This window comes from Odontesthes bonariensis, chromosome 4 (assembly GCF_027942865.1).
Source record: "Odontesthes bonariensis isolate fOdoBon6 chromosome 4, fOdoBon6.hap1, whole genome shotgun sequence".
Taxonomy (NCBI): domain Eukaryota; kingdom Metazoa; phylum Chordata; class Actinopteri; order Atheriniformes; family Atherinopsidae; genus Odontesthes; species Odontesthes bonariensis.
The window spans coordinates 9559806-9583322 of record NC_134509.1 but is presented as its reverse complement, the minus strand read 5'-3'; the positions used below and the strand labels follow the sequence as shown (position 1 = coordinate 9583322).

Below are 23517 nucleotides of genomic sequence, written 5' to 3'. Positions count from 1 at the left end.
GGTCACCAGTACATCACAAGGCTAAGGGCTGTTTTATACCTTCATGTAGGTATCAGTCTGAGGCGCTCTCAGCCTCCACATTTTACCGGCCCAGACAGACAAATGTGCTGTCCTCCAAAAAGTTCAACACATTGGATTTGTTGATGATGCCACTCATTGATTGGATGCTGATGGGTCGAAAGTTAGCTTGAGCCTGTTAGAGCCTGGAGAGGCCGACAGCAACCAATTTCACAACAAAGAGCACAAAGTGTTCAAAACTGTAAATAGCAAAGAGTCACAGGTGAAAAACTCAAACAACATGCACTGGACAATCCTCATGATCTTAACACTGTTTGTTTCACTCCACAAAAAAAACATATCCTTGTCCACTTTTGTCTTTTCCACAGCAGAGCACAGCTAAAGGATACCAGAAATAACCAGAAAAGGATATTTTGATGCACTACCTCATTACGGGGCCTGTTTTAAGATTTTTTTATAGTTTTACATTCTAAAAAGAGTTCAGAATAAGCTAATTAGAGTATAGTAAAATTATTTCTTTATCATTTCTTTATACTTTATATCTTAAGGACCATTTCTGCACCTAACAGGGTACATTTCCGTGCATTGTTGAAATATTTGGAATGAAACACAATATTTCTCTGTTCTCTGTGCTTATTTATCATTTCTGTAGATTTCCGTCACCATCAAGACTTAATAAAGCACAAAAGATAAATGTTAGATAATCAAGGCTCACATTATTTGCTTCCTCTGAGAGTTTGGTTTAATTTCCATGACAATCTGTTTTTGGAAATGTATTTCAAACATTGTAAGCAACTAAAATAAACTTCCTTTCAAAAAATACGAACAAAAGATACAAAACATTTGGGTAAAATGTCAAATCTGGGTATCTTGGGTAAATATAATGTTCAAGGCCAAGTCCGAATAAGAGCCTATGTGCCCAAAGCAGCTTCCACATGTAATGTTCCTTGTGGAGGCACTTACTTGCGACGTCTTCACACCACTGGTAACACGCAAGATAAGAAAGACCCGACTTGACTTTGCAAGAAAATATCTAAAAACAAATCCTGCACAGGTGCACATGAAATGTATATTACCCAACATTTGAAAACAACCGCTAAAAGATCAACTACCGAGCCAGTCTGTTATGATTTTGTTTATTTTTTTCCCCTAACATTATAAGCATGAATACATTTAAAGAGTTTCCTTTAACTAGGTGACCGCTACATAAACTTAACTTTATTCCACCCAATATGTGGTCACAGATGAGAGAGATGAAGGCACACAAGAGCACATAAGTCAAATAGAAGACTTTAGCTGAGTGTCCAGAAAGACTGAAATGAACACAGAGACACAGAAGGGTTGACTGTGATCAGCCTCAAACACATAAAAGGAGTTACTGTTTATATATTTTCCAACAAAAGTGTCTCCACGGGTTAGGGGTTAAGATGGGGTTAAGTTACCTCTTTGTGTCCAGAGACACAGTCTAATGAATTAGCCCAACAGTTTAATCAGATACAGAGTACTGGAATACCATCTTCTGGTGTGCTGCTTGAACACAATTGACTATTCTACTGCTAAATAATCCTCTCAACGGTAGAACATTAAGACAGCAGATTCAATCATCTCTTTGGAGGCGCTCGCCCCATGCCCCCAGTCAAACCCTGTGAAGTCTCCACACTGTAAATGGCTTTGAGGGAAAAATCCTCCTCCTCCTATGCAATACTGCACACATACATAGAAAAAGTGTTTACCATTTGATGCACTGACTCACTTACAGCATTATGTAAAAAGATTGGTTCACACTCACATGTTCAGTGTTGCATCCCGTTGGTTTGACCCCAGAGCAGATAGCCATGGCTGCTCGTTCGTGGTTTATTGCTCTGAATGTGATGAATCCTGGCTCAAACTCCGCTTTCATTCGAACAGAACAAGATACACACTAAGTTCTGATTTTCATTTATAAATCATGGTCTGTGAAAATAATGTAGACTTTTATGTTCATCCACATATAATGGTGAAAGAACTATTCATTATCTTCATTTTGATCTTTTTGAGCTTCTTACTTCTTGAATTCGGTCCATAAAATGTTTTGGTGGACTCTTTGTTTCCATGGTCATACACAATGGGAACAGATGGCCCTCTTTGGGAGCATGAGCCGATGTTGTATCTCACTGGAAATTGCTGGAACAATGTGGCTTGATATGAATGCATGTATGAGTAGATTTGCAGGTTTGTTTAATGATTTTGTAGGTCACCAACAACTGATAGAATTGTGATCCACAAAAATCTCATTTCATTTCGATATTTCCATGATAAGGAGGTCAAATCAACAGTGAAACAAATAAAGGAGAAAAGGAGAACAAAAACAGATTTCATCAAACCTACACAAATGAATAAATGAACTAAAGTAGCAGCAAGGGCACAGTATTTATGTGCTGATGTGAATATGACACTTCCACCTTCAGTCATGTCTGAAATGTCTGCATGTTTTCTAGTGTAGTTGGGACTTTTGATCTTATTGAAGTCCCAATTTCCCAATCTGTCCATGAATAAGTTACCTTGAAGAGATTAAAAAGGTTGCCCCTGTACAGACTAAGAAAGCGGTTATTGGTATGGTAGCGGAGGATGGCTCCCAGTTTCCAGTGCTCCAGCGGAAAGTTGTTGGGAACATGCCACACAGCCATGTTCTCCGCTATAATATCATAGTAGCCTGGATTCTGTGAAAGAGCACACAAGGACTTTTATCAACTAATAAGAGAACAATTAATTGACAAGTAAAGCTCTCCTCACAGTCTATAAACAACAACTTTTCAAGGGGAACTTTTCAAAGATTGTAAACAAGCATACGGGTAGAGTTTAGGATTTTTTATTTTCATTTACTTTCTCACATTTACTGACCACAGTAAATGCCGTTGTTTTCCGCCTAACTAGAGACCCATTAGTCTCAAATGGGGATGTATATATGTCATTGTTGTGATTTAAAGGCAATCTGCAGCGTACAGAAAACTAGAAATCTAGATAATGCTATAAAAATGTTGTCGGTCCAATGTACCTTAAAATCATCAGAAGTGGCACTCTCTGCTACTCCAAAAGTATTTCTGTTGGACCAGTTCCCATCTCCATCTGGAAAATGACCATAGTTACCCTGCTGACTGGACCAGCGATCGCCCACTGTGCACTTTCCCCGAATGGCGTTCTCATGGACACTGGCCACCAGTGTCCAGCCACCTCCAGCAGTGGTCATGTCGCAGAAAGTCTGATATCGCATGCCATTGGCTGTGGTCAGGTAGTACAACCCATCTGGAAACATCATAGTAAATTATGAAAGGAGAAATTCCACACCTTTATGTTTATCTCCTGGTCACTGGCTTGAGCTTCATGCCAAAGATGTTTTCAAAATGTACAGTTGAGGAGTCTGAAAATGCATATCGAAACATTTCTGCGAGGTCAAGCCTGATGCTCACCTTCCTGTTCACCGTATATGTTCTGGATCTCTTTACAGCTCCTGGCTCCATATTTGGATCTGTCACTCAGTTTCTGCAAATTTTCAAAGTTTGTCCTGGTACCTTTTGGGTGGGCGAGAGAAAGTTAGCAGTGAAGTACAACCCAAGCTGCAAAAAAAAGAGGTACGCTGTGAAAAATGTTGATTAAAACGATATTTTGTTCATAAGACGACATAGAAAACATTACAAATGATGAAAGTGAAACATTTTACTGTTTCATGATCAATGTTAGTTCATCTTAAATTTGATGGCAGCAACACATCTCAAAAAAGTTGGGATGGGGCAACATGAGGCTGGACAAGTAACTGAAACAACTGGAGAAATATGTTACAACTAATTAGGTGAAATGGAAACAAGTATAAAAATGATTGGATATAAAAAGTGCACCCTAGTATGTATGATGTATAATCAGCATTTTACCTGTTTGTTTAGAAGCAGGAGCGAGGGATTCGAGCCCCTCAGAGGTCACCAAAACCCCCACAAACAAGAAAAGATGGAGTAACATGTCTGTGGAACAAAATGACTAAAATTTAATGTAATAAGCATAATAGATCTGATCACTACACCGTATTATATCTTCTTGAAACAAATCAATTTCAACATGACATATCCACCAAAAGGGAAAAATAACAAATAGACATGAATAAGTACAATTCTTTTCAGTGTTAAAAGTCTTTTAGTCGAGTTTAACATGACGTTTCAAGATAAAAACAGTTATTTGGAAATAATATAATCTCTGGAAAGTTTAGCAACATAGTCATCTCTCCCAGTTTTTCAAAAGAAAAGAGCTAGAAACAGCTCAAACAGTACAATAACTCCTAATTATAACCTTTTCAAATGTCAAGTGTAATATCCTAGTGTAAAATTTTTTTTAAAGAATTTCTATTTCTTATTTCCTACCTTATGATCGCTGTAAGGTCTGAAAGATGCGTGATGGTCAATGCTTCTTCACTGCTCTACTTTACAGCTAATATTTGTCCACAATGATGCATCTTTGTACTTTGAGCCTTTAAATTTCCTTTTTATTTCCTTGTTATTTCTTCCTGAAACACCTCTAATACAAGGAAAATGCTTACGAGACAGAATGATAAACTGTCCAAGGTCTTCTGTTATCAAGGTTGGACTCATTTTATATTGAACCATAATAAACTCTCTCTACTGGCTTACTTCCTCTAAAAACTAACCAGACTGGATCACAGGGATAGGCTTCCTGAAACTACTTATGTTGCCAACCGTCTCTAATGCTAGTAGAAATTTGTGTCCCATTTACAAATGTGTGTAATTTACCGAAAGGGAAATGCCAGCAGCTGCTCCCAAACGGTTCAGCTCACGCTGTCTCCAAACCTAATCTTGTAAATAACAAAACGCTATATGTCAGAAAGCAAAAGGGTTGATATTTGGAAATTAGACTGTAATTAACTGTTATCTCAAAGACCTATTTGCTGATTCTCCATTATCAAGCCAAGATTCTCCCTGATGAAGTAGATCAGGTTAGTTTAATCATTCACCAGCGGTTCAGCCATACACTGTCACCCAGGAGACTAACAAGTCCCACAAGAGTCACTCCTCTCCCTTACAACTGAATAAATCATCTGTTATTCTACAGGAAATTGGAACAAAAAAGAAAAGAAAAGAAAGTTGTAAGTTAAACTAAAAAGAACGCAAAGAAAACAAAAGAACTGATGGCAGAACTCATAAATAACATCCCCCGGGGATCCCAAGACTCAGATTGAGCACACAAAAATCAATAAATCAATTAGTCATTAGTCCACAATTCTTTGTGGTCTTTTAAGCAACCTTTGAATTTTATCATGAAATTCAGGCAACAGTTTCACCTTTTAACATTTTTTGGAATTGCTCAGGCACTTTTACAAAATACTGAGCTGAGCAGATGATTGGACATCTATGGCCATCACTAGTCAACAAAATCCGTTCAGATCAATGACACACTACAGAGCCTGTCTCACGAATGATGAGTCTTATCACACCCAAAGTCCATCAAATGCTGTTCTAATTGATCAGACCTACAACAGTTCTTGGGAGAACTGAAGAATTGTCACCTGATGCCAGAATAAACTGGGATTAAGATATTTAAGATAGATCATTAAAAAAAAAAAATGCCAGTGCATAAAAATTCACCACAGTACAGGTCATTTTGCTCAAAGTTTTCTGCAAGTGAATCCCCAGACCACCATTTACTTTTCCTCCCAATGCTCAAACAAAACCTATGTTGCATACATAAATATCATGTAAAACTGTGTAGAAACTTTTTATCACAAATTCTCTTATCAAGACTAATATTCACAATGACACACGTCCTTTTTTAACATGGCAAAGATGTTTTCAGGGAGCTCCACTGATTTCCAGATATTTGCAAATTGTTTGAGCCAACGTCCATGTGTCTAATGTCAGTGATCATGTTTTCAGTAGTAACCACCAGAAGTTTTTATTTTGAGACTATATAACCAGCCCCATCTCAGTTATCTGTGAAATGCTGTTTCATCTGATTCCCTCAGATTGCGCTGTCAGCTTTGTTGTTAAACTTCATCAGGGAGAGTGAAAAAAAGATCTTATGTAGACCTTTAATTGTTTATGTCCTGTTTTTGTCACATGTAAAGCTGAATATTATATTGTTAACTGGCAGTTCGGTGACAATGCATTTCAGGTAATGGCTGAGTATTGTGCAGTACTGTAACCAGTTACTGTCTACATGGACTATATGCTGTATATAGAGAGAAAGGTAACGTGTATTGTGTAATACATTGCTTTTTTTAGTAATGACCCAAACAATGGTTGTACAGTACGTGTAAGTTACTGGAAAATGATGTGTCACATGTTACAAGATTATTAAAAATGTAGCTTTTTGTGAAAATAACATAAATCTAAATCTTCAAGATTAAGATGTGATTTATTGGTCATGCATACACATGAAATTTGTCCTCTGATTTTAACCCATCCAGGTTGGCACCTACACATGCACAAGGTCACACACTGAGACAGATGCCAACTTGGAGCAGTGGGCAGCCATTCAGTGCCCAGGGAGCATGGTGCCTTGCTAAAGGGCACCTCAGCTGTGACAAGGAGGTGGACTGACATCCCTCCAGCTATCAGTTCCACCAATCTTTTTTGAGTGGTGAGAGTGGGAATTGAACTGCCAATCTTCTGGTTATTGGATGACTGACTCTAACCACTGAGCCACGGCTGCCCCAAGTGGCCCAATTCACTTTAGGACAAGACAATCCCAAAAAGATTCATCCCATTCATTCACAGATGGACAGAGACTTCTAGCAGCGTACACCTCTGTGGCTTTTACTGGAAGTTGCTCAGCAGATTAAAGCTTAAGAAGTGTTTCCGATTGGTGCCTCGAGTGTCTGTAGACAGAGAGTGACTATCATGTTTTGCTTTGAGCCACCAGTAGAGGTCAGCAAACAACAAAGATTGAAAAGGATCATAAAGTTAAACTGTGGACAGTGAACAGGAGAGTAAAAGAGATTTAAATTAAAAAAAAAACGCCTTCACGTCTGGTTAAGAGCAATTTGATTACATCACCAAACCAATAATATTAATACCCGTTTGGCTTTGGGAGCTTTAACAAGTTACCAAACCAGAAAACCCACCTCCAAACACTAAACAGTTGACCCAAAGATATTTCAAGAGACTGAGAACAAAGGCTGATCTTTAAACAACACATCTATGATCTGTTACTGATATCTGACATAAGAGAATGTTTTTACACAAAACCTTTCATTCAGGGGTGGGAAGAAAGATCTCACGGTCTTCGCTAAGTAAAAGAACCCAAAAAACAATGAAAAATTACTGCATTAAAAGTACAAGCACTTTATTTCAAATCTAACATAGGTAAAGCCTTGTCTTGTGGCTGTATCAAAATGTAAGTGTCATTTTATAATTGAGCTTTGAACACTCATGACCAACATCATTTGTACTGTTGGAGACACAAAACAACTGTTCGTGGTTGTTTGTTTCAGAAGGCAGAATGGTGGGGCCTTTAACGTGCGTGTGCCTGTAGTTCTCGTTTCATAATCTGTCCATGAGTGCAGTGCTTCATTACCAGCAAGTTAGTCACTTCACGCCACTTTGCGAGTGGCTAACAACTTGTGACTGGACTTTGAAGTCCTCTGAAGTCTTTAGAAGTGGCGCTCTGCAGAGGTGTTTCTGTTGGACCGGTGCCCGTCTCCCTGCAGCAGCTCAGCACTGTTGCCCTGCTGACCGGATGAATGTGACTCCCCACTATTCACCTTCCTCAAATGTTGTTCTCCTGAATACCAGCATCTGGGAACATTATTATTGAATGCTGATGAGAGAAAATACTCTGATCTCAATCAAATGATTGCTAGTAACAATTCTGAAGTGTTGCCCGCTGATCTCTCCAACACTTCCCCTGAAGTTCATTTGCACGTTTTTCTGGTTCTCCTTCTTAACGCAAATTGCTTTCCACAGCTGGAGTGAATGAACACTTTATCTGACAACTGCCTCTACTTTCCTCTCGAACCGTACAGTACACGGCTCACAAACTATCCAATTTTCCGCTGTGAGTGTATCTCTCTTTGGTCTATTTTTAGAGGGTTAGAAGGACACTGTGAGTTTGGGATGTCAGGCTTTCTGATGCCTTGCACTAATAATTCAACTGCTTCTTGCAGCAGCAAGAACGAGAGCCGCCAGCCAGCCTTGCACAGCTGCTCCGAACACATGTGGCTGTCTGTTGGAATTGTTTAAATCTTATTAAAATAGCATTTTGTGACTTTTACTTGCCCCTTTCATATTTGTTTCCCAGCTCTCTCTGGTGTCCTCAAGCCTTCTAGAACTTTCTTGGAACCTTTTCTCGTGTAGAAATGATGAAATGAAATCAAAACTGTCATGTAAACTCATCTTTATCATCATAACTATATCATTAAATGTGTTTGTTTTTAGCAGCATTAACATGTTTTCCAAGAAATGTTCTGAAAACATCTAAAGGGGTACATGATGTACTAGATTTATACTAGATTTTTAAGTGTCTCAAATGCCTATGGTCACTTGTACCTTGAAATTAAAAACAATCTTCATCTCTATATGATGTGATTCTACACAATGTCGAATTGCTGTGAGGATTTGGTTATTAGTTATCTAAATACTGCTCTTTTTTTCCCAGAGGTACTTGGTTGACCCAAACGTCTCTCCACTGAATCTTCACATTCTATTATTCATAAGACATAGCTTCCTCTCTCTCTCTCTATCTATGTCACACACACTAACACACACACACACACACACACACACACACACACACACACACCTCAGTAGCACTTACCAATGCACCAAACCCTCCAAATTAATTCCTGTCCATTTATATGGAACTGTACACATGTTGTTCTTCATATGTCACTCATAACCTGATTTATTGAACATTTATGGAACACAAGTCCAAAACAATTTTCTGATATGTGGAATGAAAGAAAGAGATATTCAAACAATGCTCTCTTTTAAAAAAAACAACATTTGACTCCATTACGTCAAGAAAAGGAAAACAGAAATGTTCTCTGGTTTTATCCAAAGAGCAGATTTAAATTAGACAATGCCTAATTTAAAAATGTCAACATTCCATTCAACAGATGTTTTTTATAGTACAGAAAACTGAATTTTGACTTTCATTTTCCATGAAAAAAGCTCTCAATGCCTCAAAATGGCTTGGGCTAAGACGCTACACCTTGTTCCTTATTATGTCTCCACCCGCCATGAAAAGAGTATCCATCTTAGCCGACGTCACCTTTATAAGGAGTTGCAGCTGGTGCTCGGCAGATTCAAAGCAAAGATAGCAAAACCATGGGATTGATGGTTGATTTTTCCCATGATATGCCTTATATTGATTGCCAGTGAAAAAAAGAATTTAAAAAAGATTACACTAGGATGATTTTATTTGCTTGTATTGTCTTTCCCCTCAGAAATCAGTCAGAAATGAAAAACTGTACTTTTTTTTCTCTGCAGAACCTTTGAGGTGTTTTATTCTTTCTCTGTGATTGTGTTTACTAATTATAAAGTAACTTCTGAGAAGAGGATTGTTTCATATGGCTCAGGGTGGCCAAAATCAGCTGAAATGAAGGCTATCATGAGAAATACTGACTCATTCTTCATCTGAAATACCCTGCAGGCTAAGGCCCTATAAGTGAATGCATGTGTTCGCCCACCTAAAGTGCTCAAATCAATTAACACTTCATTCTCTCTGCTCATCCATGCATTCATCTCCAGTAGACTCGATTACTGTAATGCTCTTTTAACTGGACTTCCCAAAGAGAGCATTAAACATCTGCAGCTCATCCAGAACGCTGCTGCTAGAGTTTTAACCAGGACTAAGAGATCTGAACACATCACACCAGTTTTAAAATCTTTACTCTGGCTTCCAGTCAGTCACAGAATAGATTTTAAAAGCCTGCTGATGGTTTACAAATCCCAGAACGGTTTAGGCCCAAAATACATCTGTGATGTGTTCAGAGAATATAAAGCCAGCAGAGCTCTTAGATCCAAGGACTCAGGTCAGCTGGTCCAGTCCAGAGTCCAGACTAAACATGGAGAAGCAGCATTTAGCTGTTATGCTGCAAACAAGTGGAACAAACTGCCAGTGGAGATTAAACTTTCACCAAATGTAGACATTTTTAAATCCAGGTTAAAAATTCACAAGTTAAAACATTTCTTTTTTCATATGTCTATGCATGAAATCTGCACGGTATCTTTTAACTTATCTAGTTGATTGTTTTTAATCATTTTAATTCATTTTAATTATTTTATTTGTTTCTCTTTATATTCTTTTGTGTATTTTTAATGCTTCTTACACTCCCCGCTGTAATGCTTTTATTTTATGTAAAACATTTTGAATTGTTTTGTACATGAAATGTGCTATACAAATAAACTTGACTTGACTTTGCCCAGAGCCTCAAGGACTCTTTCAGCTCTCATGCCAGGTATAGTTCATGTGAGCTTCTCCATGCATGTCAGTATGGGAGACACCTTAATTCAGTGAGCTTCCTCTGGGACCCACACAACAGAAATAAGGATGATCATTAGCAACTGCACTCACGTTAGCTCTGTAAGGACATTCTCACTCGGTAACCTACATGCAACATCTGCACTTTTTTTTTTTTTTTTTTTTTTAATCCTCTTTGTTTTGGTGACTATTCTTACACATAATGCACGCATGCAGCTGATGGATGTGGGTTACAAGCCCATTACAAAGCAAAAGCCAGAAGAATGCTTCTACTTAACCCGCAAAAAACGATCACACTTTTGTCACTGCTGCATCAAACAGATGCAAACATCTAATCTCTGGTGCACAGCAGAGATGATACTTTTAAGGGAAATGGATGTTAGGACCGCCATCTAATTGTTGCAGTTTAAATAAAAAAACAATTTTAAAGTCACATTTTGAAAAATACTTTTGTTTTGTAGCCAGAACTTAATTAGGAAAACTGACACCTCCATCATATGCTCACTTAGCTATGACTAAGATCATCAGTTAAAATGCACTTCAGTAATGTTTGAATGTTTAACCTAATGATCACCCATATAATGCACTGGGCCCTTACTCTGGGTCTGTAAGCTCACCATATACTCAGATATCAATAAACATCCCAATACAACATGCTTTGGATGAAGATTCCAGGTTAAAAAAAAAAGGACAGAATTTAAAAAACATATATGGAAATGCACTGCATACAATTACAAAATAAAGCTGTCTTTGAACCCTATTGTTTGTTTGTCAATAAAGTCCAGAGAAGCACATGAATGCATTAAAATGTCAAATAGCTTTCGATGTGAAGACAGGGACACCATATTAGCTTCGCACAAAGACCAGCTAGCTTGCCTCAGTCCAAAGGTTGCTCATTTCTTTAGGCCCAAATCATAGTTTGGTCATGTCCAGATGGTTCCTGAAGTGTCCACCTCTGGCATTTGTTCAAGTCCCTGAGGACTCAGCACAAAATGTTTATTGAATATCCAGATGAAGCCAAAAAGTTGTGTCTGCACAGACAAAACATACTGCAGGTGCACCAGCTGTGCAGGACAACAAAAGCAGGAGTTGCTGCAAGTAACTCCAGTTTTCTGACTACATCTGTAGCTTGGTTTGAGGAGAAGCAAGGAGATTTGAAGTTAGCCACATGTTTATCATTCATGATTAAAAGAGTGGTCCTTTATTTCTAGTAACATCACAGAAGCTCCTGTTCTTCCTGCCATGTAGTCTCAATTTAACTTCCTACTGCACTTGCATGGAATGCACATATGTTACAAACTGATACTGAAATTATGATGCGAATAAAGACACTATGAACTGGTTTCTGGTTATAAATGTTTGTGGGACTTAACCCCAAAACTATAGCTGGTCAGCGGAAATGATTTTTCTCATCACTTGTTGGCTGCTAAACCTGGGGATTTCAGAAAAATAATCTCTCACATTTTGTGTGTTTTAGGACTTACACGCCATGGGCATTTTGTGTGATTGTGTAGGTCACTAATCCATACATTAGTCTGTTTATTCAACTCTATTTTTCTCATAAGCTAGTACAAATATATTTTATTCTCCATTGTGAAAGTGTTATAAGTTCACATCACAGAAGTGATGAAATAAAATATATATATATGTATATATATTCACAGGTGAGTGTTCCTCATTTCTGCCATTTTTTATCCCTGACACGCTGATGATTTACTTCTTACTACTAAGCTAACTGGTTTCTGGATCATGCTGCCGGTAATAATGCACATGGGCGTGCTGTCAATCTTCTAATGTAAAGGAAAAAGGCTTTTTTTTTTTTTTTTTTAAAGTCACATCTGCAATAATAGCTTAAAAAAGCTAATAAAAAAAATGTTGCAGCTAAGGAAAAAATTCTAATTCTTTTTGGCTCCATTAAGGCTTCTTTCTTCCGGCGGTTATAACACACTCTTACATATTTAACACCAACAAGGAAGTCTCATTAAACAGAAATGAACTAGTGTTAATATGTAAAAAGTTGATCACATAGCAACATACGGGACTTCAACTCTTGTGTTCCCCTTTCGTACATCTGGCTCTCTGTGTAGAATGGTTTCTTATGGTTTTCAGCTAAAAGCTTCACTATTCTCACTGGTCAGGGCAACTTTCACAGGAACAACCTTCAGGTACAAATTATTCATGTGTATTTCTCTCAAGGTATCGATGCGGGGAAACTAGAGTGCACAGTGCCTTCACCAAGATGCTCAACAGCTGGGTGTTAATGTAAGTTACTTACATAATCCTATTTCTAGAGATTCAGAGAAAACCAGAAAACCTCTGATGTGGGAGGGGAAAGGGGAGCAATAGTTGGCTTTTTATGTCTGAATAGCCACATTGCAAAAACCCCGTTGACGTTAGTAATTCTGTGAGCAAACTTTTTACAGCAAAATCTCAGTGATAATTCCAAATGCTAGCTTGATTTACTACTCTGATATGACACAGAGGAAGCAAAAATTAGGAGGAGATGATTCCATTTGCTACTGCTGGATTTTGATTTTGATTTGGATGGAAAGGCCAATAGAATGAAAAAATTGAAATCATAGTCATCCATGATCTGGTCCTTTGAAGTGGGGCTGTCATTTTTATCTGCATTTTCTTGATGCTGAACTCAGATATTAAGAAATTTACATTTATGCATTTAGCTGACGCACTTATCCAAAGCGATTTATAAGGGAAAAGGACAGTTCAAAATCGAATAAAGAAATCTCCCTTGCTGCAGTTTTACTCTCTCATCTCCCAATTTTTGTCCTGCTCTCTGACCCCTCACATGTAAGTTTTACGCCGTGTGTATTTTGATAAGTCAAGTGAGTATTCTGACCGCATTATTTCCGCGTGGTTCTTACAACTTCACATGAACTTAAATGCTTATTAGAATATCCATTTCCTGAGATGTGATACTGAGTCAGGGTGTTGCAAAAATGATTAGAATCTAATTTTTAATCGGCATAATTATTAGGCAGGTTTGTTACTTTTGATGAAACATGTCAAATTAGAGATGGGTAAATGAACACCCTGGGGCATTAAATATTTTAAAATAGCAAAAGGCTGATGTGTGTCAGACAGTCAGATATATTTTGCATAGAAAGCTTTCATTAATGCACAAAGCAAATGTGCAAATTAAACACCAAAAATAGTCGCTATACTCTGGAGTGTCCAGCAAAGACCTTAAAGATGACTGATATGGCCCCTTCCTCACTTAAATTTTCATCATCTTAATGTAAATCTTCATGGTGAGGGAAGATAACCCACCTCTTTGACAACATTTGGCAGGTTGTAGTTGCTGAGAGTTGTTGGTTAACAGATGAAGAAATTCTGACTCTATGAATGGAAATACAGGCAATTTTTGTAATGGAGACATTTCTTATGTACTTTAGTAGAAGGAAATGTTTCCTAGAAGTGTAGTCGCCTGATAATTGTGATATATTTTAGGCTAACCTGAGAAAGAGAAAACTCGTTTTCATTTGCTAAAGCATTCGGGTTTGAGGATCTGTGCCATTTTGGACAGAAAGACCTCTGTATTTGTCCAAGAAAAATAATCCAAAGGAATTCCATAGGTTATGTCTGTAATTGTATAAATGATATTGTCTATATTGGTATGTGCGTCAGTTTGTCTTTGTCGCATCTTTCCCCAGTGTCCAAAACTGCTTCCGACTTGGCCCCTCTGTGATAAAACACAGCCGCCGTGGCTTTCCCGCTGTCCTGACTTCCTCTGGCGTTCGCGGAGATGCTCAGCTTCGCCTTCGGCTGGCTGTCCCTCCTCTGGTTTCCGGTCTCGTTGCTCGCCATCATCGTCTCCACAGCTGCGCTCACCGCAGCGAAGAAGCCGCGTCCGCGACAGCGCAACAGGCGCAAGAAGGCGTCCCTGAAGTCCGCATTGAACGCGTAAATGATCGGGTTAAGAGACGAGTTGCTCCAGCCGATCCACACGAAGACATCAAATGTTTTTTCGCTGACGCAGTAAGGGCCACGCTGGGCTCCCGGGGCCCGTGGTGCGGGGCAGAAAGGCAGAGCGCAGTTTAGGATAAAAAATGGCAACCAGCAGCAGACGAAAACACCCATTATGATGCTCAGAGTTTTGAGCACTTTTGTCTCTTTTCTGATTGAAACTTTAAGCTCGCGATGTGTCTGGCTGGGGCACTGGGAATCGGAATTAGCGCTGATGTGAGACTGACAGGAGTTGGCACCAATTTCTGTGCACATGTCTGGAACCACTTCAGGTTCGTGCGAACGGCAACTCTGCGCGTGCTCCGCCGCTCGCTCCAAAGAGGATATCACTCGGATCTGCATCTGGGCTATCCGGTAGATGCGGGTGTATGTGACAATCATGATAAGAACAGGGATGTAGAAACTGATGAGGGAGGAGGATATGGCGTAAGTACGGCTTAGGCTGGAGTCACAGCTCCCATCAGTATTCTCACGTGGCGCTAAATTCTGCCCGGTCATGTCACCGATCTCCGCCCGGTGCCAGTCCAGCTGCACAGGAACGAAGGAGATCACCACGGACACCGTCCAGGTCACTCCGATCATGACGAAGGCCACCTTTTTGTTCATGTTCCTCTCGTAGCGGAATGGGCTGGAGATAGCCCAGTACCGGTCCACGCTAATGACACAGAGGTTGAGGATGGAGGCCGTGGAGCACATGATGTCGCAAGCCAGCCAGGTCTTACAGAAGCCTCCAAACGGCCAGAAACCGGCCACTTCAGCCACTGCTTTCCACGGCATCACCAGAACGGCAACTAGGAGATCGGATAGAGCCAGTGATACGATAAAGATGTTTGTAACTTTAGCGCGCAAATGGCGGTAGCGAAAAACGGCTGCGCACACGGTGAAGTTACCAAAAAGCGTCCAAATGATAAGCAGCACCAGGACGCAGGCCGTTGCAGCTCGGTGCGCCGGCGGTTCCTCCCGGCTGCCAGCTCCATCCAGCGCCGAGCCGGTGGTGTTATTCATTGCCGAGAGCTGCGCACGGCCACATGTTAGACTGAACGGACGATAATCCGCGCCGTTATCAGATAAAGAAGCTTTACAACTCACTCACAGCGGAGTTCTCGCGTCCCGCTCAGGTCTGACTGATCTGTGCTGCTGCTCTGAGCGCACAGCGTGAGTGTGTACAACACAGCTCAGAGAAGCACAAGACCGAGACAAGTTGGTCACCTGAGAAATGCAGGAGCCATTTTTTTAATACTGTGAGCACATTTGTAAACAAATCTCACTTATCTTTCTACTTAGATTGTGTCCCCCTGTAGACTTTATTGTAAACAGTACATGTTGTTTTAACATATTTGACTCATGTTGCTTCCATTGTTGCTTTATAAACCATGCAAGTTACTGGTTGAATGTTTTCCCATGATGTTATTATTTGTCTTTTAATTAATTTTTGAAGATTATAACAGAACATGCCCAACATTCCATATAACCATGAACATTCAACACAAACAACAACACACATTTCCACCTATTCTATACAGTGGGAGGCAAGAGTTTGAGCACTCTTAAAGGCTAAAGGCTTAAAGAAGATAGAAAAGCATCTTCACATTCAAATATAACTATAGTTGCCAGTTATTATGAAGGATGGAGTCAAGAGGAGGTCTGGCAGACCAAGAAAACCATTTGAAAGAGCTTCTTCTCAGATCACCAGAAAGGCAAATCAAAGCCCCTATTTGGCTGCAAAAGATTTCCAGGAGCATTTATGAGACTGAAGTGGCGGCACACCGGGCTATTGTTCAGCTACTGTACAACTGCACAAATTTTGCCTTCTTTAGATAGTCATCAGACTTCGTCTCAGAACTTTGCAAATTAAAAATAAAAAAAAAGAGCCCAAGACCACTGACTAAATTAAAAAATCTAATCTATTTTAAAACAGCTATCTAGCTGTTAAGCACTGGGGTGGATCAATCATGATTTGGGCTTGACAAGGAAAAAATGAACTCAGTGCAGAATATGAAAATTAATACGAATACATGTCATACTCCCCTAACTCTTCACAGTAACAGATGTTGGAACAGGTGCCCAAGCTTTTGCATGCCGCTGTAAATCCTTTGCTGCTGTTCTTTACATTCATACCCTCAAACATGTACATCCTTATATGAAGTCCGTTTTGTCCTACTTGATTTAGTTGGAGCTGTTTTTTCTGTGGTCCAACTGTTATTACCTAATTTTTAATCACAGTCATTTACCTCATTCCTTTCAGCTTGCAGAAGTGTCCGGTGTCTAAAAAGATTAACGAAGCCATGTGCAGAATGGAATGCAAACTACATGCAAAGACTGTAATACATTCATGGTGTGCTGGATGCCTTTTCACACCCGACAGAAAGCCATGGTTTCCTCCTCAGAAGTCAGTGTCAGTCAGAAGACATGTGTCAACCAAGGCCTTCATCATAAGGTTCACAGTGTTCTGCAGGATGTCTGTCCTTAAAAAACACTCCAACCCCCTCCGACCCCATATCAGCGCCACCATGTGGATCGCAGACACGCAGGTGCAGAGAGCAAAACTTGCGCAGCCTTCTGATTGCATGTCCATTTAGCCGGGGGATTTATTCATTTTTTTATTTTTTTATGAATAGGTTTTATTCATGTATCTCTTTTCAGATGGCTATATTTAATTTATCCGGGTTCAGGCTGGTTCTGCGTGGAGCTACAATTGCATTGTGTCATTAGGAATTAAAAGAGGGCTCCAGGTTCGATTCCCAGCTGGGGCCCTTCTATGTGGAGTTTGCATGTTCTCCCGCGTATATGCGTGGGGTTCTCTCTTCCTCCAGAAAAATGCATGTTAGGTTAATTGGTGACTCTAAATTATCCCTAGGATTGAGTGTGAGTGTGCATGGTCGTGTGTCTCGTTTGTCTCTGTGTGGCACTCTGATGGACTGGCAACCTGTCCAGGGTGCACCCTGCCTCTCACCCAATGACAGCTGGGATAGGCTCCAGCCCCCTCCGCGACCCTAAATTGGATTAAGTGGGTATAGAAAATGGATGGATAAGTGGACTTGTTTAGCCTCCAGAGCAAGATAAAATAACACACACTTGTACAAAGTTGGCATGGATGACGATCAAAATAAACATATGTTCAGTTCTCCTTGTAGCTCCAAACTGATTAAATACTTGTCCTGTAACCTGCTGAATGGTCTACTATATTCAGTTGCATACAGTGAATATATATTTGATATTCAACTGAATACAACGTGAGGGGTGGTAGCAACTGAAAAAGGTAAAGGAGTGTTGATGATTCTGTGTGAATCCATCATTTGAGTTGAGCAGTTGACCCCATTTGCCTTAAAAAAAATGTATTCCTGTCATTCAGTTTGCTGTTAAGTCAGTTAGTTAAATAAGTCAGTTAAATGTTGCAAAATAGGTTCTAGCAGGATCATTAATGAATGATTTCTTCCTGTTTGAGAAGTCGAACAAAAAGTTCATAATCAGCCAACCAAACTGAGTACACTCAAAGCTACAAGGCTCAGAGTGTACACAGCGGATGTGTATCTGATACACCTGAGTAGATTCTGTTGGGGTTTTTTTTACCTCAGAGCTCGTGGCTGATTGGATTGCAAAGTAGTGCTCATCAACCCAGGCAGCATTTTATTGGGATATTCATGAACACAATGTTCAGACTCTTGATAAGCATTGTGTATTAGACTCAAAGAAATAATTGCAGGCATTACAAGCTGGTATCATAAAAATACATCTGATTCCAGATTTGTGTTTTGTCACTGCGTTGTGCAGACCGAAGATCTCAGATAGTGTAGTCATGTTGAAGTTCACCAAAACTTTTCACTATTAGCACTCACGCTTGCTGAAAAAATCTGCTGCTTTACACACTTTACACCATTTATTCAAAATCTTTCAATGAGTTCATTATCGAATGCAAATGAGTAATAAGTACTTCAGGCAGTCTGTGAATTTGAAATTACAGATGAGTTAAAGGTGCTGCACTAAAACCAAAAACTGATTTTTTTTTATTTATTAATGTTTTCTTGCACTGTTGCAATGTTGAGAAATTTTCTTTAGCAGATGAGTGGAAATATAATCTCCATATGCATTTCTGTGTTTATTTTAAACTCCAATTCCAAATAGTTTTGATGCCATTTATAAGATACATAAAAACAGAGTGCAATGATTTGCAATTCTCTTAAAACAGTGTTTTATTTACAATAGAACACAGAAAACATATGACACGCTGAAAGTAAGACATTTGACTATTTGATGAAAACCAATTGCTTATCTTAAATTCCATCGTGGCAACATGGCCGTTATTTTGCGATGGTGATGGCAGAACCGTACACTGGATGAATATTCAAAAAAGGGAAATTGTTGACTTTGAATGCTGTCCTCTCACCCACAAAGAGATTTCTAAGTATTTTGTCTCAAGTGTTGGCTCAAACGTTGTATGTTTGAAATGTCAAGTGAAAATCATTGTGTTCAAAGACCAAGCAAGCAAACTATGCTATGCTAACAAAAACCTTAATTACCGTATAAAACATTTGACAAAGCAGTTAGTGATCCAAAAATCGGTGATTAGAGTTAGCTTCATGATGTCAAACTAGCTTACAAACCAGAGCATGCAGAGCATTTCTGTCTATAATTATTTGTAAAAACTGAATAAAGGCGTGTTAGTCACTTTATGCCAATACTTCAGTTCAGTTGTCCAGCGTAAAGCTCTTCAGTTCCTTTTTCAATGTGCCATCTCTTATTCTAAACTTCCTGTTGAATGTAGGTGAAATTTGCAAATTTGTCCTACCTCTCTGTAAAAATGTCTCTCAATGAATAACTTATCCGTGGCTCTAATATTTTTTACATCATCTCAGACAGCATTTTGTCAGGCTATTGCACTTCACAGCGCTGACTTACATTCATTAACCCAAACTATAACTATCAACTTAACCTGTCTTTTTGTTCCCAAAAGGAAGGCAAGTGGACCTGATTGTATAAACAGATTAACACTATGTCCCCACAACATGGGGAATACAAGTGCCCACAAACACAATCAAAGGAACACTCAAACCCACTCAGTGATGCGGTGGATAAAAGCAGACCCTTTGGCTGGGAACACAACCAGATGGCACAGCTCAGGTCACAGCTGAGGTAAGGAACACTGAAACAGTGCTGAAAAGCAATATTCGCTCTTTATTAATGGCAACTGGGTTTTGTTTGAGTACAGATTTAGATGATGGAAACAGAGACAGCAGTGCAGGGCAGAGGGCGGGGTGTTATTAATCAGATTATCTCCATCATTTTTGAGACTTTGTGCATTTGCTGATTTAGGGCACACACAGGAATTACATCCATTTCTCGGAATGAAATTGCTTTCATACGGGCATTCATTTCCTGTCTATTCCTGACTCTTCAGTTAATGGTTGATGCGACAAAACAGAGAAAAAACAAAAACAAAATTAGAAGTCGAAATCATACATTGTGACCACATTTCTGAAAACTGCTACAGTCCACAGTGTAAAAAAAACTGTTCAAATCAGCAAAATTCCAATGTTTGAGGTGTCACTGTATGCAGCACGGAGCTCCAACCTTCTCTAAAGCTGCATTCAGCCCCAACAGTCCCATCTCTTGCACATATCCGGTCACTGTCCAGTGCTTCTGTGCAGACACCTTCTCAAAGATCTCTGCACATTTCTTGCCACACAGCTTCTTCAAAGTGGAGGTTTCCTTGATGCACCTTTCCCTCTCCTTTTCCAGACTCTCCTCCAGCAGTCTCTTGAAGTCCTCTTCACTCACTTTTTGTTGCTCTACCTTGATTTTCAGCAGTTTTAACTCCCGTTTGAACGCCTCCGATCTCCGTTTCTCTGCTCTGAGGTGCTCCATCTGTATCTCCATTTCTCTCTGATTCTCCTGCCTCTCATGTCTGAGCATGTTCTCCATTTGCTTATTCTTCTCGTCCTCCTTCTTGCTCAGCTTTTCCAGACTCCGGAAGAGTTTTTCAAACTCTCTCTGCAGGGCATCTCTCTCCATTTCTTCTCTCTGCCTGATGGCCTGCTCCATCTGGATCTGCTGAAGCTCCCTCTCTCTTTCTTTCCTTTCACTTTCCTCCTTTTCCTTTTTGATCCTCTCCTCCATCAAGTGTCTTGTTTTCTGCTCCTGCTCAACCTGCTCCTCAAACATTATAGTAAGTTTGTCAAGTCTTTCCTGAAGAGCTTCCTTTTTCTTCCTCTCCACCTCTTTCAACAACACCACCTCTTGAGACTTTCTCTCCTCCATCTCTCGCCTGAAGGCCTCCTCTCGATCTGTTGCCTGTTTCTCCTCCTTCTCCTTCTCGAGCTCCAGTTCCCTCTTCAGCTCCTCCAACTCTATGTTGTGTTTCTGCTGAATCCTTTCCAGCTCCTTCTCATACCATTCTTTTATAATTTCCTCCTGCTTCTTTTTCAGCAGCTCGCCCTTCTCAGTCAGCAGTCTACTCTCTTCTTGCAGCTGATGAGCCATGTCCTGCTCTGCTCTATGCAGCATTTTGCTGTTGTAGCAGCTCTCTCCATTGTCTCGCATCATGTCCTCCACCAAGGCGAGCAGCTCGGACACCTGCTCCTTGTTCTTGGAGCTTAGGTTGTTGAAAACACAGTACCTGCCACCACATGCAGCCACCAGCTCAGCAAGATCCCTACAGTCGTCTATTAGACATTGCTTCACAGATCCCCCCTCTTCCAGACGGTCTCCATGGGTAAAGACCACCACAGAGAAGCTCAAAGCATGGGAACCTATTGCCTCTTTGATTTGGCATACCGCATCTCTCTCATCCTGAGTGAACCTCCCAATCTGAATTACAATAAGGAAAGCATGCGGCCCGGGGAAGAGAAGGCTCACGCTCCTCCTCAGCTCCCTCTGAACCTCCTGTAGAGTGTGATGAGTATCCAGCACCCCGGGAGTGTCAAGGATTAACAGCTGTTGTCCACGAAATTCTCCACTGACCCTGCGGCAACGCTGGGTGGCTAAGGCGCTGCTGACCTTCAAGTCCAAGACCTTACGGCCCAAGATGGAGTTGGCAGTGGAGCTTTTTCCACTGCCCGTCCTCCCCAGTAAAACCAGCCTAATGACTGTGAAGGAGGAGGTAGAGGCCCTCTTGCCTGAGGAGACAAAATGGAAGATAAAGTTCAAAAGAAAGAAAGACAGACAGAAAGACAGAAAGAAAGAAAAATGATGAAGACCCACCTGCAAAGCCCACCGAAGACAGCTTCTTGGGGGACGACATGTCGTTTCTTCTCTTTTTCCTCCACAAACTGGGAACAGATGAAAATCCTGCAGCATATAGGTGCTGTCACTGTGGGCGTGTGCTACCCTTTGACATATAAAAAGCCCTCTGAACTCTCCCCATTATCATCACCAGGTGTTCAATGTCTATCTGGAGAAAGTGTGGTCCAATAGTCTGTCTCTGAAACACTCAGCGAAGCAGATTTCTGAGAATACCCTCACCAGCAAGATGTCACGATCCAGCAAAGTTCTGATCAATATGTAGGTGGGGGGGGGGGGGTTGTAAGTTGGGGTGAGTTGTGATTAAAGTCCGAAAAGACTGATAGCGATTTGATTTTTTGAGCTCTTTATCCCAAAAATAAGGTGATAAGCTATCATGAAGGAGTCGCATATCAATGCACTCGTCTGTCACTGGTGAGGTCAGACGGACCAGACAAACACACGGATGATGAAAAAGGAGTTTGCAGTCATGCTTGCAGCTATATAATGCCACCAGGATAGATAAAACTGTTTGTAGTAACATGTAAGCTGGTAGTTTTTTTTATTTGTGCCGTCATACTGTGATTTGATGCTGCACTTTGTAGTTTTTTTTTTTATGATTAGTCAGACAAGTAACCTAATTTCTCTTTTTTTCTAATCATATGTCGAGACAGCCTAATGTCAATACAATTGTACCTCTGATCAGAGAACATTATCAGAAAAGTGAAGACTCCACAGTCTTCTCTAATCTTCGTTCTGTACAAGCTTCTCATGGGTGTTTTGTGACTTTTTGAAGACATGTGAAAGAGTTCCAGTAAATCTAGGAGAATCTGTGTTCCTGGAATCTGAAAAGGGGACCCCTGTTTATAGAGATAATAACGAACTCCAGCTAGAGCCTAAAATATTCACTTTGTCTACTTCTTACATTAGAAATGATCGACTTGCTGTACAATGTTTCATCATGTTACACCTCGCCGCTCTATTCATCAGTCATTCCATCTCTATACGCTCCTGTTTGACTCTCCAGCTTGCTGTTGGAGTCAACTTCAAAACGTGAATTAAAAAAAAGTTTATTTGTGAGGGAACTAATGTCTCTAGTTGATCTTCATTCTTTCTACAGAGACGACTGTAGAAACAGAGCAGTCAAGTCGACGAGCTTTGTCTCGCAGTGACAAATGTTCCTAAAATCAACTGTTAAAACCCACTTTACCAGGTTTATTTCCACATGGTTTTATGTTGTATCCACTTTATTCTTTTAAACTATTCTGGCAACTGTTTCAACAAGCAGACCATTAATAAGCTATGCTAATATGTCAGGAATTCAGTTCATTTTGTGGTCTTTGGCAATATTAAGCTTCTTGTTGGGCATTTTCTAAATGTACTTTTTTTTTTTTTTTTTTTTTTTTCAGTCAGCCACTAACTGAATCATCTGTGATTGCAGCACTTCTGCCCTCTGGAGGCTCATTTCCAGAATGAAAATGTCTATAGAAACTAATCATGGTTTCTGCTTGGCTGCCCTCATTTTTCTTTAAGCTGTTTGTTGAGCTTTGCTTGACACACTTGTGTGTGTGTGTGTGTGTGTGTGTGTGTGTGTGTGTGTGTGTGTGTGCGTGTGTGTGTGTGTGTGCGCGCATGCGTGCGTGCGTGCGTGTGTGCGTGCGTGTGTGTGTGCGTGTGTGTGTGCGTGTGTGTTATATAATCCCAATGATCATATTTTATTATATTTATAGACAGAAAAACAAAATGGACGGTTTTGCTAATTGTTTGCACACAAATTCAATTTAAACCAAAATATAAACATCTGAGGCAGTGAGTAAAACAAAATTTGACAACGTAATA

The 23517-nt window shown here is 40.1% G+C and overlaps 2 protein-coding genes across 2 annotated transcripts; both read right to left on the bottom strand.

Moving 5' to 3' along the window:
- Positions 1–1587: 1587 nt before the first annotated feature.
- LOC142378117 (intelectin-like) lies at positions 1588–5416 on the bottom strand. The gene is made up of 7 exons (XM_075462347.1): positions 5383–5416; positions 3465–3566; positions 3053–3300; positions 2559–2717; positions 2064–2181; positions 1808–1911; positions 1588–1722 (listed from the first exon to the last, which is right to left on the bottom strand). The coding sequence occupies exons 1-7, from the start codon at positions 5414–5416 to the stop codon at positions 1588–1590; spliced, it is 900 nt and encodes a 299-aa protein (XP_075318462.1).
- Positions 5417–10117: 4701 nt separating this feature from the next.
- LOC142378408 (D(1) dopamine receptor-like) lies at positions 10118–15605 on the bottom strand. Its single transcript, XM_075462868.1, has one exon. The coding sequence runs from the start codon at positions 15466–15468 to the stop codon at positions 14104–14106; it is 1365 nt and encodes a 454-aa protein (XP_075318983.1). The 5' UTR covers positions 15469–15605; the 3' UTR covers positions 10118–14103.
- Between the last annotated feature and the right edge of the window lie 7912 nt (positions 15606–23517).